We start from the raw sequence: 15,298 nt of genomic DNA, 5'->3' as shown, positions 1-15,298 counted from the left end.
GCTATAAATGCTGCAATTGTGTATCGTTGTACATCCATAATGCTATCAAATGTTTGTTGTATGATAATTAAACGTTCGAACGTTTACTTTAATAAATCTGAAATATCTCATTAATTATCGCATACTTATTTTCTGATTATCTTACCCTACTACTTTTTTTGCAGAATATTATGTGTACACATACATATACACACACATACACACGAGTGTTAAAGCATTCAATATGACGATCGCAAATATTTCCAAAAACATATCTGTTTTATGTGAAAAACTACTTTAGATAAAAATTATAGAATCTCAAAGCAATTGTGAAATACGAATGTTGATTTGACTTTGAGAAAAGATTATCAAAACACCAAAACATATGAAAGTAACCTTGAATTTTTTAATTATGTCCCCCTGTTTTTTATTGCATATTTTTGTAATTAACATCTGCACATTGTCAAAATTAATACAGATAATTAAATGTTTTCCAATAAAAAATTTCCAATAAAAAATTTTTTATCTGTAAGTCATTTTGATATAGTTTCTTATGTAACGCGTTCTTTTTTTAATTTTTGCGATTGTTAAGTTAAATGCTTCATTTAATATATTTCATGATATGCAATATAATGCAATAAATAAATATGTGTACATATGCCTTAAAAAGATAAAAAAGGACAAAGTATTTCATATTAAAGTACTAGTTAATTAATTATTAAGTTAATTATTAATCCCTAAGGCTCCTGTGGGTTCCCGCCGCAGCTATATTGGATAGTGACGTCAGAAACAAGAAATGACAGATTGAAAATTCTTATATGCTGCTCCCAAATAAAAAGATATTTATATAAAAAAATACTTCAAATCGCTAGATCATACTTATAAAATGATTCGAACACTATGCTTCTCTCTAGATAGTTAATCAACAATCATAAAATGATTTATACAGAGTGGACCATAATAAAATGCCAGATCTGAAATGTGTGCCATTTTATCATGACGTATAATTTCCTTTTGATAGTTGTGCGGTGCATATGTTCAAGTTTCATAATTAATCAATGTATACCACAAGAATATACAGAAATTATGACTTTGTTCATCAAGAACAATGAGTCAGTTATTTCAATGTAGCGAAATTTTTGTTCATTAACGAAATTATCCTCGTTACTTGATATCAATTAAAAAAACAATACACCGTTTTGCTGAACAATTTCAGTGTCGCAGGACAATGGCCCGTGACAAGATGCAAAGGATATTGGAAGGAATTGTGAACAAGATATTCAAATGAAAATATTGAATATGTAAGGGAAAACATTGTCGAAAAACCAAATACGTCGACCAGAAGACGAATCACGCAATTAGGTCCGGTTTCACAACTTACTTCTAACTCGTTAACTTAGTTTAGAGGAAATGTTACGTTCCACAATTGTTATAAACTTCGGTCTATCTCCTATGATTAAAGTTAATCGTCAGATTTTAAGCGTTTAATGAACATAAATGAAATTTAATGCTGCAGTATCACCAATTTCAAAGTCAAGATAACTATCGTCCAGCTTTTTAGAGTATTATATTGAATTGATATAATATCGCAATTTATTCAGCGTCGAAAGATAAGAAAATAATCTATACAAAAAATGAGGAATAATATCTATACAATAAATGAGGAATTTGCTAAAGAATATGATTTTAAAATATATATTATCTTCATCTGAAGATGAAGATTTTAAAGATTTAATTATTAACGTCCGAAAATTATAAGAAAACGACCATCGTAGAAGAATTCGATAACATCGATTTTCATGCGCGATTCCGTTTATCCAAAGAATCTATTACTAGTGCGAGCAGAAATCGATCAAGTTGTTTTCGTCCTTACGTCTTTTCTACCGTCTTATTTCCGTTTATTATTAATCAATCACAATCTATGTTTGAAAAGAAAAAGATCTTGAGATTTTCTTCACAGACTATAGGTTTATATATATTACAATTATAAGTACGATGTAGAGCACAATGCAAATTTAACCATGACGTTAAATATAACAGCTGTTCCACTATGTCTGGTTTAAATTCAAATTTGTGAAACTGAGCTTTAAATATTCCTCAGACATCTTTGAGAATTTTGATCTTAGAGTTGCATAGGTTGCGTAAGTTTTCATACAAGATCCAAATAACATATCAGCTACAGCTCAGAGATTACCAAGAACATCTTCAGTAGTCACGCCTTCCTAAAATTGAATAATACAATTGACGATTTTTCAGACAAACTCATTATGAATTACGAAGAATTATGAATTACAAATCCTATAAGTGAATTTGTTAATAAGCAAAACTTGTTTTCCGTAAATTATTTTTCTAATTGGGGCTAGATGACGAGGATGATTTCGTCGAAAATTTCGCTGCGTCAAAATTACTGACTCATTATTGTTAATAAACAAAATCACAATTTCTGTACGAAATGTCCAAATTTTTTGTCATATCGATAGTTTTATATTGATTCATTATGAAATTTAAACATATGTATGATTATTAAAAAAAAACATGAACCGTATTATGACAATATGGACACTTCTTGTTAGATACTTTATCATGGCCCATCCTATCATCATTCCATACGACTAACTTTATATTACTGTCATTTTACAGTTATTTATTGATTTTCAAGAGAAAAACATAATGTTTGAAACATTTTAAAAATATGTTTTAGTGACTTGAAGCATTTTTTCATAGAATTTTCTTTTGTTGGAAATGTTATACAAGAATTTTGAGCATGCGTTTTCTCGCTTCTGATGTCATCTGAGTTCCGTAAGCAAGACAACCATGATTATTCAAAAATATGTTTGAACTAATGTTAAATCTTTTTTCTTAAGAAAAAAAAGTAAATGTTGAGAGCAATATCAGAAACATTTAATTGTCATGCTTCTCTCTTTCAGTCTATTGTGTCAAAAGAAATATCTAAATGCTATCATATTTTTATAACAGTCTATGTTTCAATGAACGGAAAAAAGCTTTAGACCGAAGTTTCAGAGTTCAATCGCAATAAAAACTTATTTGATTTAGGATGCGCCAATTGCTCAGTAAGATTAAAGTGCGGTAATCTCTGCGCCGTACAGAGAAGTGCCACTTCGCCCTGTCTTAATTGAAATTCACAACCACTAGCAATTTGGCGTGAAGGTAGCTCTCCTTCGCAAACCAAGGCCCAATGATGCGATCGTTTTTGTCTCTCTTTTTCATTCGATAGCACCGGACTTGTGTTAAAAAATGGCTCTAAAAAAGCGCGTGGTGCTGCATCCTGAGCTAAACAACGAGCAAGACGATTTAAAATAGATTCTACGGAATGACGCGGCTGTTGCCGAGTGACTCGCAAGTACTTTTGCAAAGCTCTCGCCATAGAAGGGAACACAGCTTGCGCGGCCTCCATAGGATCCATTGGTCCCGGGTTTGGAGTGGATTCTACTTCAGAGTGCAAACGCTTAATGTGTGCAAAGGCCTCTTCGGCAGCAGTGATTAATCTCGCTCGGCGTTTCCGTACTCGTCGCTCATAATCATGTTCCTCATAGAAACGCTCATTGTGACTGGAGTCTCGACGACGTGCTTGAGCTGCCAGCACTGCCCTGTCACCACTACCACCGCGTGATTGCATGGCGCCAGTTATTCCACCATCAACTTCGTAGAATTTGAAACTTGATTGTTTTCTGCCTGATTTCGAGACTGGCAATCTTTCTAAATATGGATTATAAATCGGAAAATCGGTATAATATCTTTCCAAGATCCATACGGCCGCTCTCTGTATCGATAACTGACCAATCGCATAAGATCTTGATTCACCATCTGGTGATCTGACCACCTGCAAAATCAATAAAATTCATAATATAAAAAAAATGATTTATAATATATTATAATCATATGTTGCTAATACAAAAAAAATTATGTACTTTAAGATAGAAGGTGGGCTGTAAATGACGAACTTCAATAAGGAGCACAGCAATGTAGTGTATAAACAACAGCGTGTCAGCAAAGGTACCTGCATAATTTACTAAACTTTTGTACTCTGTTATTTCACCATTGGCAGCAGTCTTAGCACTCTCAGTGACCTGACAAATACAAACACTCATTAGAATATTTCATATTTATAAAGAAAAACAAATAATTTATATTTTTAATTTGCACAAACCTGTACAACATAAAAAAGCCAATAAGTACAAATGCACAGTGTAGTGAGTAATAGCACTCCTGTTCTGAATAAAAATACACGTGGCATAGTAGCTGCTCGTGAACGTAGAAATACTGCCCAGCTGCCGATGCCTAATAGCACCAGTTTAAAGGCTAATCCTAGCAGCTGACCTTTGCATTCTGCATTACATGACAATAATTGCAGTCTCTGTTGCATTGTCAGTACTGTTGTTGGATCAGGAAAGAATCCCAATTTAGGCAAGATAACCATAGCTATAGGACTAAGGAAGGCGCTTATTCCAAGTATAATAGCAATAATTGGACCAACATAGCGATTGCAGCTAGAGCTGAATGTGCCATCATTTTCATTTGGCCAATGGTTTACATCTTCAGTTGATTCTGACCTATCTGAGGTATTACCAGTTACAGCTGTGGTATTTTCACCCCAATTTTCATCCTGTGGTAGTATCTGTACTTCAATCACCTCTTGACCTAAGTTATCTACACTATCTCCTCTTACATTCACAGTTGTTTGAAATGGTGCCATTTCACTACCATCTAAGTTTTGCCTTTCTTTCCTCTGATTACGATTGCTCCTAGAAAATAAGTAATAATAAAAGGACAATAATAAAGGATCTTCCTAGCAATAATTGATTTTAACAATGATATAAACGTTTGCTAACTTATGCTACTAATATTTAGATACTAGAAATACTAGAGAGAGACTGTAAAGATGATTTAAATATCAATTCTTTTAATATTTGAGATACAAAACCTACCTAGTAGTACGATGAGAATGTTGCCTGTGATGCTGTTTCGAGCTATGGGACCGATGTTTCTGGGAGCTCCTGCTGTGGTGGCTATGGCTATGCTCACTAGCCCCGGACTTTACGCTCTCCGTCTCCATTCCCCGGCAAAGGCTACCGCCCACTCATTACCCCATAAAAACATACCCTTCTTCGAGCTTGGACGAATGACGGACACATGTACGTGAGGTAATGCGATACAATGCGGCTACGTAAGACTACGTTTATAACTTGACAAATATTCAGCTTTTTGGAATACACTACTGTTGCAATTTGACGGGAGTACTTTCGCGTCGTTGCCTGGTGTCCACGTGCACCGTTGACATTCTGTCTTCGCTAGAAACTGATCTATGAAGACTGATGATCACTGCACAGTTACAAAGTAACGGTAACGATAGTCGCCAAAATAATCACAAATCTTATAATGAGTATAAAAACCGGACGCCGACACACCTAACGTTTTATTATTCCCACCCTCTCCGTTTCGTTGACCGATCAGCAAAGCTATCACATTCCATGGTAATTGTAAGGGCCAGAACACAGACTTCTGCATAACGCATAATACACAACGCATAAGAGAATCAACCAATCAGAGTTCTTCATTTCTGTCCTGAGAAGGGAAATGAAGAAAACTAATTGGTTTATTCTCTTATGTGTTATGTATTATGTGTTATGCAAAATCTTGTGCTCTTGCCCTTGGACACGGTTTTTGCATAACACATAATACATAACGCATAAGAAAATAAACCAATTAGTTTTCGGGCAAGAGCACAGACTTTTGCATAACACATAATATATAACACATAAGAGAATAAACCAATTAGTTTTCTTCATTCCCCTCCTCAGGACAGAAATGAAGAACTCTGATTGGTTGATTCTCTTATGCGTTTTGCAGAAGGCCAGTACCGCGATTCTGTAACTCGTTATTGGAGTTAACGACACTTTCGTTATCGTTGCGCAGCTTTTGTATACCGTAGAAAAGCTGCGCAACAATAACGAAACTGTCATTAACTCCAATAACGAGTTACAGAATCGCACCACTGGGAGTCTATTCCTGAAACGAGGACCCTAGATATCGCATGCGATATCGCATACGATAGCAGAAATGATATTCTTGAATGAGATGCATCGCATGCGAGAAAATATCGAACGATTCATACCGAGTGGTATAACCCATGCGATATGCAAGTCGCATACGATAAATCTAGTAATAAAAGCGCTGTTTTCGACAAAAAATGAGGTTATACAATGTGAGTGAGGTGAATTAAATTAATTGTTTTGCAATGAATATGGCATATCAAAATGCTGTGCAACTTTATATCGCTGAACAATTGGAAAATATTTTCGATTATAATGAAAGACTGCGTTTTCACATAAGGGATGATCCATTTGAATTATCAGAACGACAATTCATAAATCTTTTTCGATTGAAAAAAGAAACAGCAAACAGACTTATTAATATTGTGGAAGACAATTTTGTAGAACCATCACGATCTTCAGCTTTGGACGCGACAAGTGCGTACAACACATGCAGAATATAAATTATTTGATATAATTATTTAATAAAATTATTGTAGGTTTTAGTTGCATTACACTTTTATGGATCAGGCAGCTATCAGAATTGCATAGGAAAAAATATTCACATCGCTATTAGTCAACCTTCGGTTAGCAGATGTGTTCGAAATGTGACTAACATTCTTAATTTACCAGAAATATTCAACGATTGGGTGTATTTTCCTAACACCTTTCAGAAGCTGCAACAACTACGTAACAAGTTAGTATATATTCAGAAAAATTAAATAGGATAATGTGTATATAATTATGGTCTGTCTGATCTCTATGACCTGTATTCTGAGCTCTCTTTTATTGATAAAAGCCTCTAAAAATGGCATATAACCCTTGTGATTGGCTATAAGCCACTTTTAGAGGCATTTTTAGCGATAAAAAAGAGAGCTCAGAATGCGGGCTTATGACATTGGGTACTTTCCATTTAGCGACACAAGTTGACTCAAGCATCATTTTATCTTTGTTCTACATTTTATGAGAAAAAGATAGAATGATACTTGTGTTGATTTGTGTCGCTAAATGGAAAGCACCCATTGTATATATTTATATATATATATATAATATAATCATACGTATTTATTTATATATATTATTTATATTATATGATAGATTATTATACTATATATAGATTATGTTATATGCACAGTACCAGTCATTAATTTATTCCGTTCCTTTAGTGAATGTATATAGGATGTGTAACACATTCTATAGAAACTTGCTAGGGAAACGAAACGAATTAATGACAGACAGTGTACATGTATATAGATTTTGGATTAATCATCGTTTTCCTGGAGCGATTGGTTGTATAGACTGCACTCATGTTGTAATTGTTTCACCTCCTAAAGAAGATTAGAATTATCCTGAACATATATACATAAAAGGATATCATTCTATTAATGTACAATTGGTAAGATTGTGTATTAACACAATTCAATTAGATATATTATTATACAAATTCAATTAGATATATTATTATACAAATAATACAAATATAGCTTTCTTTGCAGATATATGATTCTGATCTCAGGATAATGAATGTTAATGCCAGATATCCTGGAAGTATTCACGATTCGTATATCTGGAATAATAGTAATGTTCTTCCTTGTTCTTATGCAAGATATTTACAATCGTGGACACAGCTTTTTTTTATTAGGTAATATATAATCGTCAAAGTGATTATTCAATATTGTTTTTAGTTACAATATATAACATTATATTGCTTTACAGGTGATTCTGGTTATGCTCTTAGACCTTGGATGATGACTCCAATAATGGACAATAATCCTAATATTGGAACAAGAAGATACAATGATCGGCAAAAGAGCACTAGATCACTTATTGAACGTTGCAATGGTGTCTTGAAGATGATATTTCGTTGCTTGTTGAAACATAGAATTTTACATTATCGACCAGATGTATGCTTAAAAATTATCAATGCTTGTACCGTGTTACATAATATGTGCATTCACGACAACGTGCCTTTACCCGAAGCAGATCATGAAATATTGGATTTTGGTATGAATGTTATAGATGGTGTAAACGAACCCGGGATAGATATGTTAAATAGAAATAACGAACTGATAGCTGGACGAAGAATTCGCAATAATCTAATAAGACAATATTTCCCCTGACAATATTTTGTACTTTTTACACATGTATTATATATACACATATTTGTATTTTATTATTGTAACAAGTTTTGGCAATGAATAATATTTTTGTAAACATTTGCTTTATTTCTTTTGGCAATATTCTTTATAATAACAAACATATAAAATGAACATAAAATAAATCTCTTATCTTAGTTTTTTAACTTATGTAACAATTTGTACACATCAACAGCTTATAGGAACATTTACTTCTTTGTGAATACACTAATGTCATTTTCACAGCCTATATCTTATATCTGTAACTCTTTCATTGCTTTTTTTTACTAATTGCTCCAGCAATGTGCATGTATTTTCTTTGATATTGATATCTTTTTCTTTCAGAGCTATGTTCTTCTTATAAAGTTTTAATTTTTGTGCGTAATACGATTTTCGTATCTCGCTATCTTCCTGCGAAATTTTCACTAACTTTTCAGTTTGTTCAATTGATTTATCATATCTTTGTGCAGCAGCAATTCTTTTAACACCTCTTTGTATGCCACTCGATTTTGAAGCTGGTGTTACAGAAAAATCTGATATGTTGTTGACTACACTAATTGGTGTTTCTAGTGCAGTTGTTTCCGTTTTTTTTAAGATTTCCTATTGTTATTGTCATTATCATTGTTTAAGTTTTCTTCTGGTGAGTTTTCTTCCAATATACTGTAATAATCTTGAGAAGATAATGACTGTTGTGACACAGATTGCTGCGTTATCTCTTGACTTTTGTATTTTATGGGAAAATTGTTCCTATTTTCATCATCATTGATTTCACATACAATTGAATCATCTATCCACTCCTGCAAAAAATATCAATGTACACGCATACTTTCTGTTAATATTTAATATTATAGTTTCTTAATATATTTCTGATATTATAATACAATACAACAAAGATGCTTACAATTTGCACGTTGGATTCTTGCACTATCTTATGTCCCACGACTGTTGTACCCATAATTGGCAGGACATTTTGATCCATTTTGGTTAAAACCTGACTTGACGCAGGCCCTCCACCAGTTGCTTTTGCATGATCTTGATCAAAATATTTCTGGCTTTAATGGAACTTCGCATGTCTTGCCAAGTCTCTGATATGGACACAAAGTAGACAATCAGATTATTTAAAGTATATAATCTTTTTTCTGTACAAAGAAATCTAGGTATTTGTCAATATAATACATACCTTTCGCCATTGTTTCCACTCTTTTTGTGCACCAGGTATCTCATGTAATTCTGCTGTTACCTTTTCCCATAATTTTTAAACATGTTTGAAAGTAAACGTTGCAGAAAACTTTCCACTATGTAATTCCGGATGTTTACGCATAAATTCTGCAATTCAAATATATATTATAGAGCACTAAAAAGAGTATTGAAAGATTAATAAATAATAGTTACTACCAGTCTGTCAAACAGCTATTACTCATTATTTGTTGACCCATTAAATGTCTTTAAATACAAGTTGCAAATTTTTAATATAAATAAGCTCAGTTTAATATAATAAGCTGAGTTGACTGACAGTTTAAAGCAAATTTCATTAGACTTACATATTGAAAATAATATTTACCAACTAGCAAACTTTTCTGTTCTTCATTAACATATTGTACATCGTTTCCTTACTTCATTTGACGCCAATGCCATTTTAAATCAATGTTGACTATTAATATTTTTTTAACTATAACCAAATTGGCACTTCAAATAAAATATATCACAGAAATTTTTGTAGAGTTGAACTGCGTTGTTTAGATTTAGGCTGAGTTCCGAAATTCGCTGCCAGTATTCAAGAAAATACGCGACATAAACTATAGATGTTCAGTACGCAGTGACTTTCGGAACACAGCTTTTATCGCATACGAAATTTATCGCACACCTCATATCGCATGATAGCTGAGAATACCATTCTGAAGTCGCATACGATACTGACCGTGCGATATTTTCCGCATGCGATAATTATCGCATGAATTCAAGAATAGGGCCCCTGACCTACAATAGATGTTGTAAGCTGTACACCGTAAGAACTGACCAATTATAGCTGATTATTTTTGTAATAATCGGCTGCGATTCGCCAATTCTTACGGCTTACAACTTACGACACATATTGTAGACCAGGCCTAAGTCTGTGCTCTGGCCCTAACGATTAAAAACACTGCAATATCTAGAGAAATGTTACTATATGGCAAATTAGACTGGAAGCTCTAGTCCACAGCAGTACCAGTAGAGAGGAACTTGGAAAGCGGCCAACACGGCGTTTTCGGCGACACCGATTTTTCGCACTGGGAATGGGCGCCATCTGCATCCATTTTGAGAAGGGAACTACGATGCTACATCCTTTTAGGTCTTGGCGGTTAAACCTGCATCTGGTGGCTGTCCGTGCTACATTCACTTTCAGGAGGTTTATGTCCGTGCTACAACTATAATAGCGTACCTGACAAGCACGATCTCGCATTGTTATGCGCATTGTAACATGAATTAACATGTTAACATACGCAAAAAAAAAGAATTGAGATTGTGTATAATTAAAATCATGAAGATTATACACGATTTATATAAATATATGATAATAAAATGATATTTTGTACCCAAAATTATTTTCTCAAAATATTTCAGCGTTACGATAGTATTTATTTATACTGTGACAGGCGTTTTCTAGCAATTGTATCCGTGTGCGTGTGATGCATTTAAAATGTTTGTGATGCATGTGTGCGAACACACACACACACATACACACACACACACAGAGAGAGAGAGAGAGAGAGAGAGAGAGAGAGAGAGAGAGAGAGAGAGAGAGAGAGAGGAGAGAGAGAGAGAGAGAGAGAGAGAGAGAGAGAGAGAGGAGAGGGAGAGGGAGAGGGAGGGAGGGAGAGGGAGGGAGAGGGAGGGAGGGGAGGGAGGGAGAGGGAGGGAGAGGGAGGGAGAGGGAGGGAGAGGGAGGGGGAGGGAGGGGAGGGAGGGAGGGAGGGAGGGAGAGAGAGGGAGGGCGGGAGAGAGGGAGGGAGGGAGAGGGAGGGAGAGGGAGGGAGGGAGAGGGAGGGAGAGGGAGGGAGAGGGAGGGAGAGGGAGGGGGAGGGAGGGAGAGGGAGGGGGAGGGAGGGAGGGAGGGAGGGAGGGAGCGAGGGAGAGAGAGAGAGAGAGAGAGAGAGAGAGAGAGAGAGAGAGAGAGAGAGAGAGAGAGAGAGAGAGAGAGAGAGAGAGAGAGAGAGAGAGAGGGAGGGAGGGAGGGAGGGAGGGAGAGGGAGGGAGAGGGAGGGAGAGGGAGGGAGAGGGAGGGAGAGGGAGGGCGAGGGAGGGCGAGGGAGGGAGATAGAGGGTAGAGGGGGGAGAAAGGGGAAGAGAGGGAGAGAGATGTGAGAAGGAGAGAGAGAGATTGGGAGGGGGTGGGGTGGAGGGAGGGAGAGGGATAGAGAGGGGAGAAAGAGAGAGAGAGGGAGAGAGAGGGGGAGAAAGGGAGAGAGGGAGAGGGGGAGGGAGGGTAGAGGGGGGAGAAAGGGGAAGAGAGGGAGAGAGATGTGAGAAGGAGAGAGAGAGATTGGGAGGGGGTGGGGTGGAGGGAGGGAGAGGGATAGAGAGGGGAGAAAGAGAGAGAGAGGGAGAGAGAGGGGGAGAAAGGGAGAGAGGGAGAGGGGGAGGGAGGGTAGAGGGGGGAGAAAGGGGAAGAGAGGGAGAGATATGTGAGAAGGAGAGAGAGATTGGGAGGGGGAGGGGTGGAGGGAGGGAGAGGGATGCAGAGGGGAGAAAGGGAGAGGGGTATGAGAGAGGTGAGAGAGAGAGAGGGTGAGAGGGAAGAGTTGGAGGGTGGGAGGTGAAGGGGTGGTGAGCGGAGGGTGGAGGGAGGGAGGGCGAGTGATAAGGGGGAGGGGGTGAAAGCGGGAGGGAATGTGTTCGCTCCATCTCGCTCTGACTCGCAACGTTGCCGGGACTGTGCTTCCCGACCATAGATATAGGAATATAGGGACGAAGCATAGAAGTGCGGGGGAATAACCATTGCGAGACGGTGCGACGAGGTAAAATGTGCTTGAATCTAATTGGTAGTTGTGCCGTGTGTAAGTATTTGATACATACATAGATGTGTATGAAGTTGTGTGTGAGTGAAATTATGAAAAAAAGACACATGCATAACCTCTGCAAAATACTGTTAGTATAAATAGTTCTTATCATTTTGTTACATTTACTATTTGCTAGTGACGGCCAAGTCGTTGCATCACACGCTCTGAATATACGCACTATTGTAGCCAATAAAACTTAAGCACAGTCGCACCCCGCATTTCAGCGCAACTCTCTCACCTATCTTACGAGCTTATGCTCTGTCTCTATATTCCTATGTCTATTGGTCTGTTCTTTTTAGCTGCACTACTGAACTGGTACAATAAGTTAAAGTGAGAAAAAATATAATTGTCTCATTCTAACTTATTGTACTAGTTCCGCAGTGCAGCTGAAAAAAACAGACCATATGTTCCCGACACACGGCCGAGACTGACGTTTCCCTCTCGGCGTGAATCCAACGAGATGATCAATAGTGATCGATTTCGACCAAACTCGTGTTGATAAATTTGCATGACAAATTAACATTGCATATAAGGATAAGGCGTAGCGTTGAAGCGTTTGTGAGAAAATTGCGATTGAAAATCGCGAGTGATTAATGAACTAAATGAAGGAATAGGTTCCTCAGAGAGCATGTGGCTTGGTGGAAGCATACTAGATCTGCGGGTTTGAGGTTGGTGGTTCGTGTCCCGGGGGATTAGTGTTGCCTTTTTTCATACAATCTTTTATTTTTCGTTTTTTAGGAAAATGCACGTGTTACATACAACATGCAGGCATCACAAGCATTACACGATTCGTCGATAACACTCCGTCTATCTGTTTGAGACCCCGCTCTCCGCTCGGCTTGTTTCGACGAGCCGAGAGAGAGAAAAAGAGAGGGGGTGGGGAAGGGTGGGAGGGGGAGGGAGTCGGAGGGAGTGGGAGAGGGTGAGGGTGAGGGTGAAGGTGAGGATGAGGGTGAGGATGAGGGTGAGGGAGAGGGAGAAGGAGAGGGTGAGGGTAAGGGAGAGGGAGAGGGCGAGGGAGAGAGAGAGGAACAGGGACAGGGAGAGGAGAGGGAGAGGGAGAGAGAGAGAGAGTTCGTTTTATCTCGCTCTATCTCGAGATGCAGCCGAGGCTGATGTTTGTCTCGACATGGATTTGACGAGGGGAAGATCAATAGCAATCGATTTCGACTTGGTGCGTCGATAGACTTGCATGACGTATTAACATTGTATACAGATCGGCGTTACTCTTTTTTTATTTATTTTTATTTATCCATTTTTTTTACGTGTGGAAATCCTCATGAATACTCCGGCTCCTTACTGGGGTAGTGCCGGACTCTACCGGCTAAAATCCCATGGTGACTTACCTCTGGCGCGATGTTTGGGAGGCCCTCCCGCGCCTGTCCATATATAATTTTTCTTTTCGTAGGACATATTAATTTTTTCTGCAACTATTGCACATATAACACAGTTATAAATTAAAAATATATTTACATATATTCCTGAAAAAGTATTATTTAGGTTAATAATAATCAGCAATTTTTTGTAACTTAAAGTTTACCTCATATCATAAAAAATATTTATAAGTGAAATATACATCTATTTGTATGTACCTACATGAATATTCTCTATATTTTCATGAGAGGAGTGCTTTTCTGTGAAAAAGGCCTATGAAATTCATGAAGTTGTAATATATAATGTAGGACGCATGGTCGTTAAACATACAAAATTTTGAACTTGTAACAAAATATTCCATTTGTTGGTATAAATAAACATGACTTAAAGATCGCAATTATAGTTGAAATAATTGCATAAATTTCAGGCTAGCAGGACCCGTCACGGTGAACCGTACATATACGAGGGTGGTCCGATAAGTACTTAGCCTACAAAAGAAAAACGAAAATTTTGGAAAAGTGGCGATTTATTTCTCAACATAGTCTCCTTTTAGCTCGATACACTTGACCCAGCGATGCTCCAACTTCTTTAACCTATCTGAAAAATACGTTTTCTCGAGGTCTGCAAAGTAGGCCTCCGTGGCGGCGATGACCTACTCATTCGACTCAAATTTCTGCCCGGCGAGTGACTTTTTCAAGTTTGGAAACAAAAAGAAGTCGCACGGGGCCAAATCTGGAGAATACGGTGGATGGGGCAGCAGTTCGTAGCCCAATTCGACCAATTTGACCGTGGTGAGGGCGAAGGTGTGAGCCGGTGCGTTGTCATGGTGGAAGAGCACTTTTTTCTTCGCCAAATGAGGCCGTTTTTTCTGCAATTCGGTGTCGAATCGGCCCAATAATTCGGCATAGTACAACCCTGTGACCGTTTTGCCCTTCTCCAGGTAGTCGATGTAGATCACACCTTGTGAATCCCAGAAAACGGTGGCCATCACCTTTCCGGTCGATAGGACAGTCTTCGCCTTCTTCGGAGCACGTTCGCCGGGTGAAGTCCACTGTTTCGACTGTTCCTTGGTCTCTGGTGTGTACCAGTGGATCCATGTTTCGTCGACGGTCACGAAACGACGCAGAAACTCCTTCGGATTGTGCTTAAACAGCGTCAAACACTGCTCTGAAGTGGTATCACGGTTGCGCTTGTTGTCCGGAATGAGCAAACGCGGCACCCATCGCGCCGACAGCTTTCTCATGCCCAAAATTTCATGCAGGATATGACCCACGCGGTCTTTTGAGATGCCTACTGTCTCAGCTATCTCGCGCACCTTCAATCGGCGGTCTGCCAATACGAGATCGTGGATTTTTGTCATGTTATCCTCCGTGGTAGCCGTTTTCGGGGCACCTGGGCATGGCTCATCAAAAACCGACGTGCGACCACGTTGAAACTCGTTAAACCAATTTTTGACAGTTGTCATCGAAGGAGAAGAATCACCGTACACAGCATCCAAGCGCTCTTTGATTTCGCTGCGCGATTTCCCTTCCAAAAACAAGAATCGAATCATCGACCGATATTGCTCTTTTTCCATTTTTCTAAAATCCGCGGACACGCCCGCTTCCACACGCGGTCAAAACAAAACTACGAGTCCGATTCGGCTGAAATTTCGATAGTAGCCGTCTACGAGAATGTACTACACGATAGTAAATTTCTCTTGCGATAGTGGCGCCATCGGGCG

General features: G+C 38.0%; 3 protein-coding genes across 9 annotated transcripts; 1 reads left to right on the top strand and 2 right to left on the bottom strand.

The window, feature by feature from the left end:
* Positions 1 to 403: 403 nt before the first annotated feature.
* Vang (Strabismus domain-containing protein Vang) lies at positions 404 to 5,526 on the bottom strand. Of its 2 annotated transcripts, XM_025307901.1 has the most exons (5): positions 4,926 to 5,526; positions 4,148 to 4,742; positions 3,909 to 4,067; positions 3,345 to 3,820; positions 644 to 2,201 (listed from the first exon to the last, which is right to left on the bottom strand). In XM_025307901.1, the coding sequence occupies exons 1-5, from the start codon at positions 5,051 to 5,053 to the stop codon at positions 2,192 to 2,194; spliced, it is 1,368 nt and encodes a 455-aa protein (XP_025163686.1). In that variant the 5' UTR covers positions 5,054 to 5,526; the 3' UTR covers positions 644 to 2,191. The 2 variants fall into 2 exon arrangements, with proteins under 2 accessions (XP_011151530.1, XP_025163686.1); XM_011153228.3 differs by having other exon boundaries at positions 404 to 3,820.
* A 466-nt stretch (positions 5,527 to 5,992) lies between these two features.
* On the top strand, positions 5,993 to 8,197 carry LOC105190035 (putative nuclease HARBI1). 6 transcript variants are annotated; one of them, XM_025307899.1, is made up of 5 exons: positions 6,026 to 6,467; positions 6,530 to 6,726; positions 7,284 to 7,425; positions 7,526 to 7,671; positions 7,746 to 8,197. In XM_025307899.1, exons 4-5 carry the CDS (start codon positions 7,554 to 7,556, stop codon positions 8,147 to 8,149), a joined length of 522 nt encoding a protein of 173 aa, XP_025163684.1. In that variant the 5' UTR covers positions 6,026 to 6,467; positions 6,530 to 6,726; positions 7,284 to 7,425; positions 7,526 to 7,553; the 3' UTR covers positions 8,150 to 8,197. The 6 variants fall into 6 exon arrangements, 5 of the variants coding, with proteins under 5 accessions (XP_025163684.1, XP_025163682.1, XP_025163680.1 ...); XM_025307897.1 differs by having other exon boundaries at positions 7,209 to 7,425; XM_025307895.1 differs by having other exon boundaries at positions 7,196 to 7,425.
* A 36-nt stretch (positions 8,198 to 8,233) lies between these two features.
* On the bottom strand, positions 8,234 to 10,058 carry LOC112590675 (uncharacterized). Its single transcript, XM_025307924.1, has 6 exons — positions 10,013 to 10,058; positions 9,726 to 9,773; positions 9,421 to 9,490; positions 9,066 to 9,216; positions 8,863 to 8,961; positions 8,234 to 8,764 (listed from the first exon to the last, which is right to left on the bottom strand). The coding sequence occupies exons 1-6, from the start codon at positions 10,056 to 10,058 to the stop codon at positions 8,405 to 8,407; spliced, it is 774 nt and encodes a 257-aa protein (XP_025163709.1). The 3' UTR covers positions 8,234 to 8,404.
* Between the last annotated feature and the right edge of the window lie 5,240 nt (positions 10,059 to 15,298).

This window comes from Harpegnathos saltator, unplaced genomic scaffold (genome assembly GCF_003227715.2).
Source record: "Harpegnathos saltator strain DR-91 unplaced genomic scaffold, Hsal_v8.6 scaffold130, whole genome shotgun sequence".
Lineage (NCBI taxonomy): Eukaryota > Metazoa > Arthropoda > Insecta > Hymenoptera > Formicidae > Harpegnathos > Harpegnathos saltator.
Note: the sequence above shows the minus strand (reverse complement) of the source record. Positions and strands in the feature narration are given on the sequence as shown.

Excerpts from the sequence above, each read along its gene's own strand:
- Vang (XM_011153228.3), bottom strand. The coding sequence starts at position 5,053 with ATGGAGACGGAGAGCGTAAAGTCCGGGGCTAGTGAGCATAGCCATAGC. Across the intron at positions 4,068-4,147 it reads GGCTTTTTTATGTTGTACAG|GTCACTGAGAGTGCTAAGAC; the intron begins GTTTGTGCAAAT and ends TGTATTTGTCAG. Across the intron at positions 3,821-3,908 it reads AGCCCACCTTCTATCTTAAA|GTGGTCAGATCACCAGATGG; the intron begins GTACATAATTTT and ends TTGATTTTGCAG.
- LOC105190035 (XM_025307900.1), top strand. The coding sequence starts at position 7,554 with ATGTTAATGCCAGATATCCTGGAAGTATTCACGATTCGTATATCTGGA. Across the intron at positions 7,672-7,745 it reads ACACAGCTTTTTTTTATTAG|GTGATTCTGGTTATGCTCTT; the intron begins GTAATATATAAT and ends ATTGCTTTACAG.
- LOC112590675 (XM_025307924.1), bottom strand. The coding sequence starts at position 10,058 with ATGGTATTCTCAGCTATCATGCGATATGAGGTGTGCGATAAATTTC. Across the intron at positions 9,774-10,012 it reads TGAGGTGTGCGATAAATTTC|GAAACGATGTACAATATGTT; the intron begins GTATGCGATAAA and ends AAATGAAGTAAG. Across the intron at positions 9,491-9,725 it reads ACAGAAAAGTTTGCTAGTTG|AATTTATGCGTAAACATCCG; the intron begins GTAAATATTATT and ends TTTGAATTGCAG.